The sequence below is a fragment of the Phyllostomus hastatus genome, unplaced genomic scaffold (genome assembly GCF_019186645.2).
Source record: "Phyllostomus hastatus isolate PE091 unplaced genomic scaffold, TTU_PhHast_1.1 phas_scaffold_501, whole genome shotgun sequence".
Classification (NCBI taxonomy): Eukaryota; Metazoa; Chordata; class Mammalia; order Chiroptera; family Phyllostomidae; genus Phyllostomus; species Phyllostomus hastatus.
Genome location: NW_025334033.1, coordinates 42,186,809 through 42,206,506, shown reverse-complemented (window position 1 = coordinate 42,206,506; position 19,698 = coordinate 42,186,809). Strand labels below are relative to the sequence as shown.

The 19,698-nt window shown below is 38.3% G+C and overlaps 1 protein-coding gene across 1 annotated transcript in view; it reads left to right on the top strand.

The window, feature by feature from the left end:
* Nucleotides 1-19,698, top strand: part of KCNH5 (potassium voltage-gated channel subfamily H member 5) — a 266,358-nt gene that overhangs the window by 140,752 nt on the left and 105,908 nt on the right. The window contains exon 8 of the mRNA XM_045821933.1: nt 17,749-17,948. Coding sequence (XP_045677889.1) covers nt 17,749-17,948 — 200 coding nt within the window. The remainder of the gene's footprint in view (nt 1-17,748; nt 17,949-19,698) is intronic.

The following is a 19,698-nucleotide window of genomic DNA, read 5'->3' as shown; positions in this document are numbered from 1 at the left end:
GGAGTTCTTAATTCTTTGATGTCTCCCATTCATACCTGAGAACTTTGATTCAGACCAATGATAGTAGAAGACCATGTGGCCTTCTACGGGACAGAAAGATTATTATTTGCAATATCAAGCAAATAAAACTCATACATATGTTAGGTCATGTAGTTTCTGAGACTGAAATTCTGGTCTGGGTGTTTCCCTTTATTTACAATGAGGATAAAATGGTAACACTTTATGAAGATTCATAGCTCTACCTTCCTAAAAATGTCAATAACTTATTCTTTTTATGAAAATGGTGCATACTTACTCTAAAAAGTCAAAGATTGCAGAAAAGTTTAGAGAACATAAAAATCACCACAAATCCTACTTCTCAAATATAATAGCTGTTAACATTGTATAGACATTCATTCTTCTAGTCATGCTTCTGTGTGTCCCACAAATCATCCCCCTTTCCCCACACACACTCGCAGACACATATAATATTACAAAGAGTGGGATCAAATAACATGTTTTTTTCTAACAAAAAGATGTCATTAGTCTTTTTTGATATGTGCCCAGAGGCCTTGACATCATCTTAATATCAGTTATGCTGTGTGGTCATTGGCATCATACAATCTTTATTTTCGAACATCTTACTTTTTTTCTCACATTATAAACAACGTTTCAGTGAACATTTGAGTGTGCCCACTTCATTATGCTACATTTAACTTCCAGGAAATGGAATAATTGGGCTACGTGGCAGCATTTAAATTTTTGACCCATACTTGGTACAGACAAATCTGATAAAGTCTTTTTCTACAGTATTATAATACCATTTATATTTATTTTTATAAATGATTCCGTTTCAACAGTTGATGTACCCAGATTGTAATATTCTTGGGGTTGATTAGCAGGTAATTTTTATCGTAGCTGTAGGCTGTGTGATTTTGTATCTTTTTATACATGTTGACCCTGCTCCCCGCCCTCTGTCTCTTCACACTGTCAAGTCAGAATCGTTTGATGATATTCTCAGTCAGATCTGACCTGGGGTGGTTTTTATGTACTTGCTGTCTACTTTGCTACATAAAGATTCTTTTAAATTTAATTCAACTTCTGTTATTTGTGTGTTCAGAACTATTCTATCAAAAGACAGATTTGGACAGGTTTAAAAGGCCTTGCTTTCAAGAACTTCATTATATTTATAGTAAGATATGTTAACACATATAAAGGAATTTAAAAATATGAATCAGGGCATGTAATTACTATTTTTAGAGTGATATATTCATAGGCTATGCATGAGAATAGGAGAGATTCCTTGACCTATAACAATCAGAGAAGGTTTTATGAAGGAAATAATAAGCCCTGAGGAGTGGCTGGGATTGAGGGAGGGAGGGCTTTCATGGAGAAGAGATGTATCCGTTATCTATCACTGTGTAAGAACTGGCTTCAAACATAGTGAAGGAACACCACCATGATTTATTATTATTCATGACCCTAGTGGTTCAGTGGGCAATTGGATCCTCTGCTCCTCTTGCTTGGGCTCCCTCTGGCAGCGACATTCAGTTGACGCCTCATCTGGGGGCTTGGTTCCACTGCCAGCACAAGGATTGTGACACCTCCCCGTCCTTGCTATCCCTCAGTACAACCCAGGCTTCTTCAGGAACGGTGGTCTGAAGGCAGCATTACAAGAGAACAAAAGTCAAACGTGGAAGTTCCCTTAAGGTCTAGCTTTGGAAGTCACATAATATCATCTCTGCCACATTCTATTAAAAGAAATGAAGTCAAAGCCAGCACAGATTAAAATAAATAGATTTTGGTGGAAGAAGCAGTGAAGTCTCATTGCAAAGAGATGTGCATACCAAGGTAGGAATAATCTGTGGCCATATTTTGAGATTCACCATAAGGGAACTGCATGAACAAATATTTGGAAGCAAGAATAAATTATATGGAGAGTCAACAAGAAGACAGATTATGATGCTATTTTTCAGAGGATAGGAGAAGTGGTTCTTGGCCATTCTACAGGTACTGTTCTCAGTATCACTAACAGTTTATTTAGGTTGTTAGCAGTGATACTTCACTTTCTGAATCATGGATAAAGAATGCATGTGTCTTGGCACAAAGGTATTTCAATATTATTTCAAGTTATTATATTTACTGCTTCCAAATTAATGTAAGCATAATAGTAATACCTACTGTATAGATATATAGAAAGATTAAGTGATTTAATGTTATTCTCTATTTATTGCTTCTTTTCATATTCTGGTGCCAAATATTAGAGAAATGATTGCAGGTATCATTACTGGAAAGTGATATTTGCCAAAATAATTAAAATATGTGTCTAGTATAAAATAGAGAATAACCATAAATTTTAAAAATTCCATTTTTTATCATAGTGAGACAATTCTGGACTGACTGCATTTTCCTAATTTTTTTCTGTAACTGATAAAGCTAGACTTAAAACTATGTAGATCAGGTAGGACTGTGCATTTTTGATTTGAAGGACATAGGAAAATCTCTCCACCAAATCATCGGGTTGCTATGGTATTAAATCTCACTATCATAGTTTCCTTATTTTGTATTTTAAAGTTTTTTAAATAAAAAGATGCAACATAATTTATACATATCCTGAAAATACCACTAGTGTCATTGTCAGCTGTTCATCAGATCTTATCATAACGGCCCTCTGTGTGTGCACGTGTGTGTGTGTGTGTGTGTGTGTGTGTGTGTGTGTGTGTATGAATGGAGATGGTAGAAAGAAAATGTGCCTTCTCGTAACTTGAAAAGAAAAAATTTTAGAAACAAAGTGGAAACACCAAAAGCATGTTGCCAGCCACACAATTTGTGAAATGGTATACTTTCAGTTGTTTCTTGGAACTACCAATTAGTTTTACCAACATAAAACTACCAATTTTTAGATATAGAATAAAAACAAAGAAATCTCTTTAATTGTAAAAAAAAAAAAAGCCTGTCATGTGATTTCCCAAGTTGGTGTTCTACTCCTTGTGTTAGTGCTGAACTTGACCCATCTTTGTGTCCCCTGAACAAAGGTGCCCTATTTTATCTTTTAGCCATTTGTATTCAGCTAAGGTTTTATTCTTTGTAACAATAATTTTAAAAAATAATGTCAACATAAAAGCATCTCCTTTTCCTTTGGACATGTCGGAGAGACTGCATTACCAGCAGTCTCTGTCTACGTGCCTTTTTACTTCCTGACCTCTCTTGTTTACACTTCTTCTACTTCTTTCTAACCTGGTTTGAGAATTCCTGAGAAACATGGTAAAGAGTGACCAGTGTCCCAAGGTGGGCATATCTAGGAGTGCCCTCACTGGAGATTGTGTTTAGTGCCTGAGACAGCTTCCTCCAAATGGTTGTGTGTGTGTGTGTGTGTGTGTGTGTGTGTGAGAGAGAGAGAGAGAGAGAGAGAGAGAGAGAGAGAGAGACAGACAGAGACAGAGAAAGACACTAAGGTAGCCTTTGTTATCAGCTGTTGCATTTATCTAAAGACAACACAGTTTTAATCTTTAGTTGACTCTTGGTGCGGGATAGTTGATATATTTTGGGAGCTTTCATTTGACTCATAATAAGTGAGTCTGAAATGATGAAGTCAGTATTCATTGAGCATCTATAATTATTGTTCCTCTTATTTTAGAGGCTGTATTCTAGATTGGCCAGTTTGTCTTTAACAAAGTTACAGAAACTTCTGTAGCTATATAAGCAATGTGAGGATACTAGTTTTAGAGAATAAAGAAAATTGATTTACTTACAGCAAGATAGAATAAGTATCATAGAAGGATAAAGTAGAGATAAAGCTATTTAGATTCTTTGTTTTTACTAATATTATACTTTAATCTCTCAGAGTTCTTTGGAAAGAACAGCTCTTCTACATCTTTCCTTTATCCCCCTCTCTCCCCTTCTAACATCTTTGATCTTGTATTAGTAATTGATTAACATAGGTTCATGATTAATTTTCTAAATTAAGTGATTCTCTAGGGTATGTAGGAAAAGACATCAATAAGCATTGCTACTTAATTAGTGAGACTATTTTAATGAATCAGTTTTTATGCTAATCGTGGGGTCAGCCAGAAGTTGGTGCAATCTGTTCAATTTATGCTATAATTAGGGAAGTTCTAAAATGTATCCCTTCTGTGTCCCAACCTATCTAACTAGTAAACAGTTAATTTAAACAATTATTCAATCAACTTGTATTGCCTGGAATTCCTCCTTCAAAACTCTAGCATCCCTGAGAGGAATAATGTATTAAGTAGTTTTTAATAGTTAACACATACCATAAAGACATTAATGAGATTAGTTTTAACATGATAATTGACGTAGTTCAGGTACTAGATGGAATGCGGCATAGATTAAGTGAAGACTGGGAAAGAAGACATGTCTGGCTCTCAAGTGGATGCCTAGAGGATGCCTGCATACCTGGATCATTGCAGACAAGCATCCAGGGAAACCAGGAGCTGTTATAAAAGAACGAGATTGAGAGTAAGACTTTGAAACTGGAAGTTTCTGAAGATCAACTTCTTCGCTTTGTTCTAAAGTCAACTGGAGTCATTTCTAATGTTTTAAGGGGCTGAATGCTACACATACAATCACCGATGGATGGAACACTTTCCTTCTGTACCTTAAATATCATTATTAAAGATGGGCTTTAGTGAATATCAATAAAAAGGGAAATGATCGTCGAGCCACCTACGTGGCCTTAAAGGTTACCAGAAATGCATTCTCATATTAATATTTTAAATTGCTGAGTCTAGAGCCAATAATGGCTTGCCAAGACTTATAAAAGAAAGATAATTAGGAAAAGTAAATGTCAGATGTCATCATGAATAGGCACGAAAAATCTAAAAAATACAAATTACTAATAAGGAGATGAATGCATGCAGCTTGACCTCAGGAGCAAACAAAATGTGATGACTGGAGAACATAATTTCTTCAGAGGCCAGCACATCATCTTACTGGTTAGTGTGAGCAACCATAGGAGTGGCGGCTGAGTTACAATGAATTAGCTAAACACAGATTTTTGTTTGACTCTGCAAATTGCTTGACCATGAGAAATAAACTATGGTTTATATATCTGGAATGGCTCTAAGTTTATTTGTGGGTTTTTGTAAACTACAAAAAGGAAAAGATCATTAGCTTTCTTTCAAAAATGTGATTTGGGAGAATTAAAAACTAATAGTTTTCTGTAGGAAGCAGTGGATACTACTTTAGAGCAGAGATTAGGTCTGTCTGAGTTATCATTGTATCACTGGTGGCTAGCGTAGTGGCTGGCATATAGTAGGTACTCAATAAATATCTACTGAATGCAACAGTGCTTGAATGAATAAAGACATCTCTGATTTGAGTTAAGGCATCCTTCAATCTTTTAACCTATGTCTCTTTTGAAAGCATTAAACATTAACTCATGACTCTAATGTTTATATTATAAAAACAATAGTCATTCTTGAGCTTTAAAATATAAAATATATGAAATATTTAGAAAAGCATTTTCCAAAATGTGCTATTGTGTTCTGATGTGCATGATGAGAACTCACTACCCTTCTCCCCCAGGTTCTCTACCCAACTGAGGGCCCATCTGTCCTTATTAGAGTTTATTATTATAGTTGCATAACTAATCAAACTCAGTGACTTAAAATAAGGACAAAGTATAACCAGAGACATTGAAATGATGAACAAACCAACAGTAACCAGAGGAGAGAGGGGAGGGAGATAATGGGGAAAAGAAGGAGAAGGGTCATGAAGAAACATGTATGAAGGATCCATGGATAAAGCCAAAGGGGGATAGGATTCAGGGTGGGAGGTGGGGGTGGGGGAAGTGGTGGCAGGAAAATGGAGACAACTGTACTTGAACCACAATAAAAAACAAAAACAAAAACAGCTATTTTACTGATGAAAAGCAATTTATGCTGGGCTAGGAGACCATGACTTATTTCTAGTCCATGCAGTATCAGCTAGGTTGGCTGAAATGGGTCTGAAAAATCTACTTCTTAATTAGCTCAGCCACTGATATGGCTGGTAAGCTGATGTTGTCAAGCTGTTTGCTGCACGAACAGTCATCGATTGATGGGTCATTTTGCTTCGTATCTTACCTGTCATCATTAAATATGAATATATGTAGAAAGAGAATGGGTGACCATCTGTGTAGCCTTAGTGCTACCAGAGAAGTCTTCCATATCAACATTTTAAATTGCTCAGTCTGTGGCCAGTGCTTAGCTGGGGGCTCGGTCAAGGTTATGAGCTGGGGCCTTGGTTCCTTCTCCACGTGAGCCTCTCTAGAAGAACATCTGGGCTTCCTCACAACATGAAAGCTAAACTCCAAGAACAAGTGTTCTAACAGTGAGGAATTGAAAGTTTTTAGTTCCTTGAGGCCTGGGCCCAGATATTGGCATATGATCATATTACCATTGTTAAGCTACCATATTGTTAGTCATAGAGTACACCTATATTCAAGGGTAAGCGATATGTATGCTGCTTCTCAATGCAAGGGGTGTCAGGGAAGGTGTAGCCATTTTTAATCTGTCACAATTATCTTCCAGATAGTTCCTTTATGGTGATTAAAAATACAACTTTTTAAATAAGACATTTATTTATTGGTGAGTATGCTGGAATTATCAAGACTTTAAATATGATAAGCTCGTAAATTTAGTTAGATTTAAGTTGTCTTAAGCTAAAAGGTTGCAGGAAGGCATAAGACAAGAGGCTTATCAAATTTTAACCAATTAGCCTCATTAAAATAGGTGAATTGACTATATGGCATCCCATCCAAAGGGTAAAATTATATAACAGGCCTGTGCAAAACTGGCCAGGCTAAGCACGGGCATTCATATTTATTATCTTCACAGGGTCAGGACATGTATCACCTTGGTTTCTCAACATCTGATAACGCTACCCACATTAATAATGTATATTCCTTCTATGTTTTTGTATCACCAACAAGACTTTGGCTTCAACAAAATAATGTTTTTGAAAACCTACTTTCCAGATTTCTGGTGTGTGAATTTACTGGAAAAAATGTTTGAATTCCTACTATGTTTCAGGACTTGTCTGTGTTCTTAGAAATACAGCAGTTAGCAAAAAGGCCAATGGTTGTACTCATGGAATTTCTTTCAGAGAAGATAGATAATAAACTAACACTAAATGTGATATAATTTAGTGATAAATAAGATTAAGAGCATGGCATACTAAGAGATTGGAGAGTGATATTGGAAGAAAGGGGTGGTTAGACGGGTGGTCTGGGAAGGGCTCCGTACTGAGCTGATTTCTGAGCAGAGACCTAAATGAGGAGAGGACATAGACCAGGTGAGGATTCGCAGAAGGGTGTTTTAGGCAGAGAGAGCAGCTAGTGAAGGGGCCCTGAAGAATGAATGCATTCAGAATGCTTGAGTAGCACCAAGAAAGCTAGTGTGGCTGGAGCTAAGGGAGTGAGGGATGACTGTAGAAATTATTTGATCAGTGAGGGAGGCAGTGCTCTGATTATGTATCCTTGGACCATGACTGGGTTGGATTTTAGTCTATGTGTGATCTTATATATATAATTCTTCCTGCTGCAAGAAAAATTTGTTTGGAAGCTATTTTCATGATGATGATGATACATAACAATTCATGGATAGTTTTTACTAGACTTTCTTTTTACCCTGTTTTGTATAAGTTATCTCATTTAACACAGTCCCTTTGTAAAGATTTTAGTGCAATTTTAAATTTATAGGTGAGGGTGTAGGAGCATAGGGAGATTTAATAACTGGCCCAAAGACACAAAGCTGGGAAGTGGAAAAGCATATTCTACTAAAGATTCTGCAAGGATGCCGGTAGAGGAGGGGAGAAGTTATTGAATTGAGGCCATATTTTGAAGGTAGAGCCAAGAGGAACTCTTGAGGAGAGTGAATTGAAGGCTGATTTGGTTTGGTCTGAGCAACTAGGTATAGCTTTGCAGTGTACTAAGATGAAAAAGTGGATTTGGGCTGTTAGAGAAAGAGTGTTGTAAATTAAGAGTTTTTTTTGGAGATTGCAGAGCTGGAAGCTCTGTCCACTTGCTTCCAGCCTGGACCAGTCTTGCAGCTCAACCGCAGAGCAATCAACTAAAAAACCCAGGTGCTTGTGAATGGGAGCAGGTGTGAGTGATCCTGTGCGTGAACAAATGTGTGTGTATGTGACTGTGTGAATGCCTGCTTGCTTGTGAGGGTACTTGGGGTCAGGCAGCCCAGGCCCTTTTGGCAGAGCTGCTGCCACTGCTGCTGCCCAACCTAGTGCATCTGTCTGTGCAGATTTGGAGTGGGAGCCATTTCATGGAATTTACAATATCCTCCTCCAGAAAGGCACTGGAGTGGCCATGCCTGGGCACCCGGACTTATCTCTGTGCCCTCCACCCCAGGCAGGGCTGCATATTCCACCACTGCTGGAACCCAGGGTCTGGGGGCTGGGGTACTTTCCCAGGAGGGTGCTGTCACCTCCCTGGCCCCAGGCACTGCTGGAACAGTGAACAGGACAGAATCTGACTGAGGAGGCTGTGGATCAGCTAAGGAGCTGGGAGCCTGGGAGAGAGAGAAGCACCTTTGTCAGTGTTGACTGCAGACACCATGTTTGGAGCATAGTGGCGGAAGCCTGAGCCTGAGACTCACTGGAGGGAGTGGTACAAGCACTCTACTACTGTCCAGTGTTACAGATTTGCTGCTGGACTCTTCCTTTCCTTCCCCTACCCCATCAGGATGATATGAGACTTGAAAGAAGATCATACATACAGGATATAATCTATTGATTTGAGAGAGAAGGGGAGAGGTGTCAGTGTGAGAGAGAAGTGTTGATAGGTGGCCTCCGTATGTGCCTCGACTGGGGTTCCAACCCACACCTAGAAGCCCTGTCAGGGCAGAGGCAGCCATGATGGGGGTTGAGCTCCTTTGTCAGCCAGTTGGGGGAAAGTTCCCACCAATGAACAGACCAATAACGATCAGGACGCAAATACAACAGGAGAGTCCATATAATCCACTTGAGAGGCATTCCTAGAGCATCCAGGTCAGGAAATCAAGGAGTCTGCACTGTGGGGGTCTCTGCTCTGGGGAAAGATGAAAACCGCTGGAGACAAACCCATCATATATTTTTCTTTTTTTTTCTTAAAGGGGCAAAACATGTGTTTTGTGTTTGTGGCTACTCACCTAGGGCCCCAGCAAAGGGAGAGTGACACAGACTAGCATTGCACGAGGAGAGTCTGGAGTGGGAGACACTGGGGAGAGTTTTGGGGGAGTGGCTGTGGGATTTTCAGGGCCTGGATGTCTGAGCTCCACAGCAACTGTATATCTTGAGAAGAGCTGGACCCTCCCAGGGGAAAATCAATTACCTTACCGTGTGGGGTACCGCTCCCCCACCCCACCCTCCAGAAATCCCCTCACCACAACCTCTGAAACCCTGTTTGCTCCACTCAGCAACTTTTTTTATTCTTTTTCTCAGTTTTGCTCTGTCTCAGTATTCTATTTTTTCTTTCTTTTCTCCCATCTGAATCTTAACCCTTGCTGAGGAGTCAGCAACTTAAACAGACTCAGGGGTCATCAGAGGCTGGTGGTAGGGTGCAGCCATTCCATACACTATTCCTGGAAACAGACTGGTGCTTCTTGCTCACGGGGGAGCCACAGAAACACTCCTCCACCATCTGGCAGACCCAAAATCTGGGCTCTGGAAGCCTACTAGGGGCTCTGCCCTGCCGAGTACAGGGAAATGATCTTTGACAGACTCAGACTACTGGCACAAGGAAGGTGAACACACCCACCATCTTCCCTGAAGTCTGAAAGGCACCTGCCTTGGAAGATCCAGGAATCACAGCCCCTGTTTCTGCCAGAAGCTTTCCCAGAAATGATCGGGTCTGTGACTAGTCTAAGATTGACAGTAGGCCAGCAAGCAGGCAGACACAGAGGCCAATCCCGTGGTGACTTGGGACATTTGCTGACACGCTCCTGGACCCAGGGCTGATAAAAGCCAGCTTTGCAGAACAGCTTGGTCCACCCTGGGAGCAGCCAAGCTCAGAGGAAGCAGCCACAAACTGTGGATTGCCCGTAGCTTCAAAAAGGCAGCTGAAGGCCAGACGTGGACAGCACCTGACATTGACTTACACCAGACTCAGACATCAGGGCAGTATCCAAGGGGAGAAGCCAGAAGGCAAGATCTAAACTGTGTTGAGAAAAATCCAACTTGGTTCTTTTTTCATTATCTTAGCTGTTTTTTCTTATTCACAGTCTTTTAATTTATCTTGTTACTCACCTTTTCTTTTCTTTTCTTTTTGGTGCTCTAATTTTTCTTTTATGTCTCCTATTCTACTTTTGCTTTTGATTACTTCACTGTTCCCTTCTCTCCTTTTAGTATTTTTGTTACCTTTTCTGTGTTCCTTTTCCCTGTTTTCCTCTTTTATTTCATTATGAATAGTTAGTTCTCTTCTCCTTTCTCCTCTCATTATCACTTTTTCCCTTTGGTCTTCTTATACTTGTTTTCCTTTTCCCCTTTATCTTCTATTACATTTGGCTTTTTGCTGTTGTTATTCTTCCTCTCTTGTGGTTAATATTGCTGAAGTAGTCAGGGGGGAGTTGCTTGTTTTGGTGTTGTATTTGTGTTGTTTTGCTTTGTTCTGCTAGACCCTCTACAATAGTATATAACACGTGGTAGAGGCCGAAACTCTTAGCCAGCCAGATGGAGGGAACTCCCACCAGTGAAGGTGCCAATAATAATCAAGATGCAAATACAACAGGAAGTCCACATAACCCACAGAGAGGTCATTCCTAGAGGATCTAGACCAAGAGATCAAGGAGTCTATACCACTGGGTCCCACAGGACTCTTAGCACACAAGGCCAATCCACAAGTCAAAGTCAAAGCAAATCAATCTAATGTATAGAAACAGACACAAAGAGACAACTAAAATGGGGAAACAAAGAAAGAACCCCAAAACAAAAGGAAAAGGAATTTCCAGGAAAAGAGCTAAGCAAAACTGAAGCAAGCAATTTATCAGATAGAGAGTTCAAAGTAATGGTTATAAGGATGCTCAAGGAACTTAGTGAGAACTACCAGGAACTTAGTGACACATCAGCATGAAAAATGACATAGAAATCTTGAATAATAACCAGTTGAAAGTGAAAAATTCAATATATGAAATGAAGAATAGAAGGAATTAAGAAGCAGAGGATTGAATGAACGAGTTGGAAGACAGGGTAGAAATAAACACCCACTCAGAGCAGCAAAATTAAAAATACTCAGAAAGAATGGGGATAGTTTAAGGGAGCTTTAGGACAACATTAAACACAATGATATTCACATCATAGAGATACCAAAAGGAGAAGAAAAGGAGAAAGTGATAGAAAACCTGTTTGAAAAAATGACAGAAAACTTCCCTAACTTGATGAAGGAAAAAGTTATGCAAGTCCAGGAAGAACAGAAGGTCCCAATCAAGATGATCCCAAAGAGGCCCACTCCAAGACACATTACAATCAAAATGGAAAATTTCAAGAAAAAGAGAGAATCTTAAAGACAGCAAGGGAGAAACAGCTAGTAACATACAAGGAAGCTTCGAAAAAGCTATTAGCTGATTTCTTGACAGAAACACTACAAGCCAGAAGAGATTGGCACAAAATATTCCAAGAAATGAAAAGCAAGGATCTTCAGCCTAGACTACTCTATCCATCAAGGCTCTCATTTTAAATGGAAGGCAAAATAAAGAGCTTCCCAGACAAAAGAAGGCTAAAAGAACACATCTCCACCAAGTCAGCACTGCAAGAAATACTAAAGGGACTGCTTTAGGAAGAAGAAGAAATAGAGAGAGAGACAGGAACACAGGTAAAAGGGGGAAAAAGACAATGAATACGTACCTATCAATAATAGCCTAAAATGTAAATGGATTAAATGCTCCAATCAAAAGACATAGGGTAGCTGAATGGATAAGAATATAAAACCCACATATATGCTGTCTACGACACCCACCTGAGAACATAGATTTACACAGATTGAAAGTGAAGGGGTAGAAAACATCCACCAAAAAGGTACTTGAACTAATAAGTGAATGTGGCAAAGTAGTGGGATACAAAGTCACTATTTAGAAATTGATGCGTTTTCATACACCAACAATGAACTATCAGAAAGAAAATCTAAGAAAAAAATCTGATTTACTATAGCAGCATCAACAACAACAAAAATGTACCTAGGAATAAATTTAGCCAAGGAGGTAAAAGACCTGCACTCAGAAAACTATGGAACACTGAAGTAGGAAATTGAGGAAGATACAAATACATGGAAGCATATACCCTATTAATGGATTGGAAGAATTAGCATCATTAAAATGTCCATACTACCCAAAGCAATCTATAGATTCAACACAATTCCTATTAAAATACCAAGGGCATATTTCACAGGTCTAGAATGAGTATTCCAAAAATGTATATGGAGCCCCCCCAAAAAAAAGACACTGAATAGCCACAGCAATCTTGAAAAAGAAGAACAAAGTTGGAGGGATAATAAAACCTGGCATAAAACGATACTATAAGACCACTGTAATCAAAGCAGCCTGGTACTGCTGGAAGAACAGACACATAGATCAATGGAACAGAATAGAGAGCCCAGAAATAAAGCCCTGTCTCTATGGTCAATCAATATTTGACAAAGGATGTATGAGCATACAATGGAGTAAAAATAGCCTCTTCAGTAAATGGCGTTGGGAGAACTGGACTGGTACATGCGAAAAAAGGAAACTAGGCCACCAACTTACAACATAAACCAGAATAAACTCAACATGGATAAAAGACTTAAATATAAGCCATGATACTATAATAGTCTTAGTGGAAAAGTAGGCATTAAATTTCAGATATCCCACACAGCAATATTTTTGCTGATATATCTCCTAGGGCATGGGAAGTAAAGGACAAGATAAATATACAGGACTGCATCAAATTAAAAAGCTTCTGCATGGCTAAAGAAACAATCATCAAACTGAAAAGGGAACTGAATACATGGGAGAACATATTTTCCAGTGATGCCTCAGACAAGGGTTTGATCTTCAAAATATATAAAGAACTCATATGACTCAACACCAGAAAGACAAATAATCCATTTAAAAAATGGGCAAAGGACCTGAATACACACTTCTCCAAAAAAAACCCATATATGGCCCATAGACATATGAAAGGATGCTCAACATTACTATCCCAGAGAGCTGAAAATTAAAACCACAATGAGGTATTACCTCACACCTGTCAGAATGACCATCATTAATAAATCAACAATGACAAGTGCTGGTGAGGATGCAAAGAAAAGGATACCCTAGTGCACTGTTGGTGGGGATATAGACTGGTGCAGCTACTGTGGAAAACGATGTGGAATTTCCTCAAAAACTTAGAAATGGAACTGCCTTTTGACCCAGTGATTCCACTCCTGGGAATGTACCCTAAGAATCTAAAAAACACCAATTAAAAACAACTTAAGCACCCCTACGTTCATAGTAGTGCTATTTACAACAGCCATGTGTTGGAAACAGCCTAAGTGCCCATCAGTAGATGAATGGATTAAAAAACTATGGTACATTTACACAATGAAATACTATGCATCTCAAAGAAAGAAGAAGGAATTCCTACCCTTTGTGAGAGCCTGGATGAAACTGGAGACTACTATGCTAAGGGAATTAAGACAGTTGGTAAAAGACAAATACCATACAATCTCACTTGTAAGAGGAAACTAATGAACAAAATAAGCTAATGAGTAAAACAGAAGCAAAGGCATAGAACAGGGAACAGACTGACAGCTTCCAGAAGAAATGGGGTGGGGTGGACAGAAGGGGAAGGGACTCATTAAAGAACATGTATGAATGACCCATGGACACAGACAAGAGTAGTGGGATGGACTGGTCAGAAGCAGGGGTTGGGGCAGTTGGAGGAGGACTAAGGGGAAACATTGGGACAACTGTAATAGAACAAAGAAGAATTTAAAAAAGTTAAAGTTCTTTTTTGGACATGGTTGACTTGAATGTCAATTGGGCATTTAAGTAGATATGTGTATCTATAATAATTCAGGACAGAAGTATGCTTATCATGAAGAGAAGCTGCATGTGGTTGCGTGCAATCTTTCTGCACTCTTTTTGCAACTTATTTTAAAGTAAAAGAAATTTAAATATATACATATACATACATATACATATACATATACATATACATATACATATACTTGAATCTCTTACCTTAGGTTATGACCTTCTTTTTATAAATTACTTTATTGTTGTTCAATTACAGTTGTCTGCATTTTCTCCCCACCCATCCCCCCTACCCCAGAGGGAGTAGGGGAACTACTCCCTCCCTTGGTTCCACCCTCCCCCTTGGTTTTGTCCATGTGTCCTTTATAGTAGTTCCTGAAGACCCTTCTCCCCAGTGTCTCCTCCCCACTCCCCTCTGGCTATTATTAGATTGTTCTTAATTTCAATATCTCTGGTTATATTTTGTTTGATTTTTTCTTTTGTTGATTACGTTCCAGTTAAAGGTGAGATCAGATGGTATTTGTTTCTCACTGCCTGGCTTATTTTGCTTAGCGTAATGCTCTCCATTTCCATCCATGCTGTCGCACAGGGTATAAGCTCCTTCTTTCTCTCTGCTGTGTAGAAATCCTTTGTGTAAATGTACCATAGTTTCTTGATCCGCTCATTTGCTGATGGGCACTTAGGTTGTTTCCAGCACTTGCCTATTGTAAATTGTGCTGTTATGAACACTGGGGTGCATAGGTTCTTTTGGATTGATGTTTCAGGGTATAATCCCAGCAGTGGAATTGCTGGGTCAAAAGGCAGTTCTGTTTTTAGTTTTCAGAGAAAATTCCATACTGTTTTCCACAGCATATGCACCACTCTGCATTCCCACCAACAGTGCACTAGGGTTCCCATTTCTCTGCATCCGCTCCAACACTTGTTTGTTGATTTGCTTATGATGGCCATTCTGACTGGTGTGAGATGATATCTCATTGTGGTTTTAATTTGCATCTCTCTACTGGCTAGTGATGCTGAGCATCTTTTCATATGTCTCTGGGCATTCTGTATGTCCTCCTTGGAGGAGTGTCTGTTCAAGTCTTTTGCCCATTTTTTAATTATTTTTTTTTAATCTTCTTGGAGTGGAGTTGTGTGAGTTCTTTATATATTTGGGAGATCAAACCCTTGTCTGAGGTATCATTGGCAAATATATTTTCTCATATAGTTGGTTCTCTTTTCATTTTAATGCTGTTCTCTTTAGCCATGCAGAAGCTTTTTAATTTGATGAGGTCCCATTTGTTTGTTCTTTCCTTTATGTCCCTTGCTTTAGGAGACATATCAGTGGAGATGTTGCTGCATGGAATGTTTGAGATTTTCCTGCCAATGTTTTCCTCTAGGACTTTTATGGTGTCACGGCTTATATTTAAGTCTTTTTTTCCACCTTGAATTCATTTTTGTGTATGGTGTAAGTTGGTGATCGAGTTTCATTTTTTTGCATGTAGCTGTCCAGATCTCCCACCACCATTTGTTGAAGAGGCTATTTTTACTCCGTTTTATGCTTCTTCCCCCTTTGTCAAATGTTAATTGACCATAGAGACTTGCGTTCATTTCTGGGCTTTCTCTTTTGTTCCACTGATCTATGTGCCTATTTTTATGCCAGTACCAGACTATTTTGATTACAGTGGCCTTATAATACAGTTTGATATCAAGTATTGTGATCCCTCCTACTTTGTTTTTCTTTCTCAAAATTGCTGCAGCTACTCAAGGTTGTTTATGGTTTCATATAAATTTCTGAAATGTTTGTTCTATATCTATGAAATGTGAGATTATGACCTTCTTTAGTTATCCCCATAGGACTCCATACTTCCATGAAAATAGGAGGCAAAGTGGATATCTTTGTAAATATGCCAAACTTATGAGATCTTGATTACGTTCTTCATTTATTAATGCTGCAAACTTTTAATACATTGGCAGTTTTCTTTATATTTGAGTGCTTAAACTTTTCATTCAAGCAGAATGTACGCATATTTAATGTACCCAAAAGATGAAGTGTGTGGTAATTTGTTACACTGAAAAGCAGTAGTAAGACAGTTTGGCAAATACAGAATATTGCAAGCATCTTAGGAAGACAAATATGTTAAATATATGAAAATTATAGGTAGTTCTGTGATATTTATTGACAACTTGTAATTGCTGGACACTATTAAAACACATGATTATAGCATTATTTTATTAAGTAATAAAATGCTCATTATTTTGAAAACATACATTATTATTTCTCTTTTCTGAAAATGAAATTTTGCATTTGTTACATGATTTTTTGATTATTTATTTGTTAACATTATTTCTGTGTTTGTTTTTCTTAATACTGCAATAGTGGAATACAGATGTAAAGTTTGTGATTACCTCTATTTTTTTTTTAAATAAAGGCTTAAAGATACAGTTGAGAATGTCAGCACGATATTCTTCTTATTTAGTTTTTAACAAAAGATCATCTATCTTGAAAATTATCTGCACTGACATCAAAATTCCTAAGTAAGCAGAAAACTGGCTAAATATTTATAAAGTTATAGCTTCCCATTGTAAAATTATAATTTGTTGTACTCAGAGAACAAGAACAAGAATTTGTTCTTGAAAGAAACAAATGATTTTCTGAAAGTATGTTAAGGATCTTAAGTTGCTTCCCTACCTTGTTTTTATATCACTTCCATCAGAAGGGATTTGTTTGGTGAAACAGCAAAGTGAAACAGCCCATACTTTGTTTAGAGAAGTCATTATATTTAAAGGCTTGGAGGATGGACAATGGAAATGATCCTCATCTAATATTCTACTAAATTGTCAAGTGCTTATGTAATGTACATTCCTATAAACATTGTGTTTACTGAGTGTTAAGGTAAATAAAGTACTGCCCTGGTTCAAAAAAGCTTAGTGCTAACAAGGAGGTGAAATCAAAGGTACAGGACAGGGTCGGGTTGTGTGCAGTTGCGGGTATGTTTGATTTGGGGTGAACTCAACTGCTTTTCAAAGTCTGTGAGCATGAGTGGCCTGACCAGCTGTGAAGAGAGAAGGCTTGGTAATTTATGGATTGAGCAAGGAGGTCATAGTCAGGGGCATTACAAAACCCTCTCCCACTAGTGGGCTCCTATATGTAAATACACTGGTCTGCAAGCTGGCTTTACTCTGAATTAAAATGATGGAATCAAAAAATTTACAACACTCATGTACTGACATGGATTTACTAACTTGAATTTTTAGGTACTCCCAAAGTTTTATTTTAGCTGTTAATTCCAACCGTGTTTCTCCTCAGAACCTTCTAAAAATGGACCACTTTAATCTGTTTCCATTCCCTATATTTCTTGTGCTCTGTCAACAATATTTATAAGTAGGGAAGTATTCCGAAAGCTGGAAGGTGCAAGCAGTGAGAAAGAGTGTATGTTTCTGAAATGGATCATCAATCCCTGGAAAATTCAAATTGACTAGGCTTCCTTCAGTAGTCAAGGCTGGAGGACAACTTAAGTTGTAAGGTTAGAATTCCTTAGGTAAATTATAATTTCAGGTCATTAATTCTTCACAAAAATCTGTTAGCCATTCTCATGTTTTACCACATTGACAAGAGTGTTGCATGCTCATAAAATTATGTTTCTCTTACTGAATGAATATCAGATTCCAGGCACTCTCTTCTCAGGGGTTAACATGCATTAACCCCTCAAGTTTATAAAGATATGTGTCACATTATTCATTGGTTGGACGAATATTCATATTTTTTTTACTTGTGATATTTGTTTCATTTTTATCATTTCTTCTCTTTCAGCTCTCCTTTATGCAACTATTTTTGGAAATGTTACCACAATTTTCCAGCAAATGTATGCCAACACCAACCGATACCATGAGATGCTGAATAATGTACGGGACTTCCTGAAACTCTATCAGGTCCCCAAAGGCCTTAGTGAACGAGTCATGGATTATATTGTCTCAACATGGTCCATGTCTAAAGGCATCGACACAGAGAAGGTATGGGTAATTGTTGTTGCTACTTATTTTCTACTTCAATCGGATCTTCAGAGGCCTGTAGTTTTCCCACTCACATATTTATTGCTTGTGTAATTGCTTCATAAATGCTACTCTATTTCAGAAGTAACATATTAATCAATCATATTATTGAGTGCTTAGAAGGTGCAAAACACTCAGCCATTAATCATCAATTAGTACTAGTCATCACACTTAATTTAGAAATTGTGGTTCCTGAAAACAGCTAATTATTACATTTCCATAAAACACTCTTATTACCACTCAGAGTTATTTCCTGCATTCCTCCAAAACTCTAATGGTGCTGCCATTTCTCCTGGTTGATTTTATTCCTTTGACTTTTTGCCCATTTTAAATTTAGAAAGCAACTTCCTTGCTTATAAACGGAAAAATTATGTTTGCTATCCTCCACTTAAATCTCTCCCCTTACTCTCACATGTTTATAAAACAACTTATAGTTCTTAGTTTTCCCAATACAAATCTATTAAATAGATATCATCCTCCCCATTCATTTGATATCTCTAATTTCTTGCTTGTATTTTCATGGAACCTTAAAATTTTTTTCCCATTTATCTTGTATTAGGGGCAAAGAAGGAACTGAAGGTCTCCTCACAATAAACAAAACCAAATTTAAAACATTTTTCACTTCTGCCTTTCTCAGTGGGTTGGGCATCATCCTGCAAACTGAAAGGTCACTGGTTCGATTCCCAGTCAGGGTACATGCCTGGGTTGTGGGCCAGGTCCCCAGTTGGGGGCATGCGAGAGGCAACCAATTGATGTTTCTCTTGCACATTGATGTTTCTCTCCCTCCATTTCTCCCTCCCCTCTCCTCTATCTAAAAGTAAATAAAAACAAAATCTAAAAAATATTTCCACCTCTTGCACCCAACTGATGCACACAAGAGTTTTGGAGGAAACTGATTGTGAGCCATGTTACTTTGTGACAGCAGTGGAGACTTTTATTTTTAGGTACTGATTTTTGACAGATGATAGTAATATAGTACATGGCTTTCCTTGCCATTTCCCACAAATTTGATTTGTTCTCTTAATTGTATGAGGTTGACTTGTAGTTTTTCTTTAAGACTTGCTCAACAAGCACCTTTCAAAGTTAGTGGGAAGAGCAAATGAGTAAAGTAGGTGTTTAATTAGGGGAATTTCATGAAACCACAAGCAGGCAGTGTTTTAAGCCAGAGCAGGCATTGCTGGGAGCAGAGGGTCGAGGGGACGTGTAGAGAATGAACAAAGAAGGTGAAAATGGAGGGGGAGCAGTCTCAGAGGGTGTGTGGGTCATATACTCAAGGTCAGCTATGTGGGAGGGTAGTGAAGAAGGTGAGATGTGCTCCCCTTAAACATTTTACAACATGCGTATAAATTTTCTAGTTAAATGGCCACTTAAAGTGACCACAGAGGAGAAAAGGACAAAGTGCATTTCCATGGAATTTGATTAATATGTAAATAGGCCAATAAGTGGTTAGTAGGGAGGGTATGCAAAGAAAGAACAAAATCTTCCTCAGAGGGGCAGGTGTGAGTCAGTATTTAAAACTTAAATGCATGATGTCCTTTGAGGTCCACATTCAGGAAACTGAGATCAAGAAGCAATTATCTATCTTGCCCATCAGCATCTCAGGTAGAATCTTTACATTCCAGAAAATACAATGGGGTCACATGGTAGCTGACAGAAATATCAGTAAAATGATGGGATGATGGCCTTTTACATGAGAAAAGAGCTGGACTTG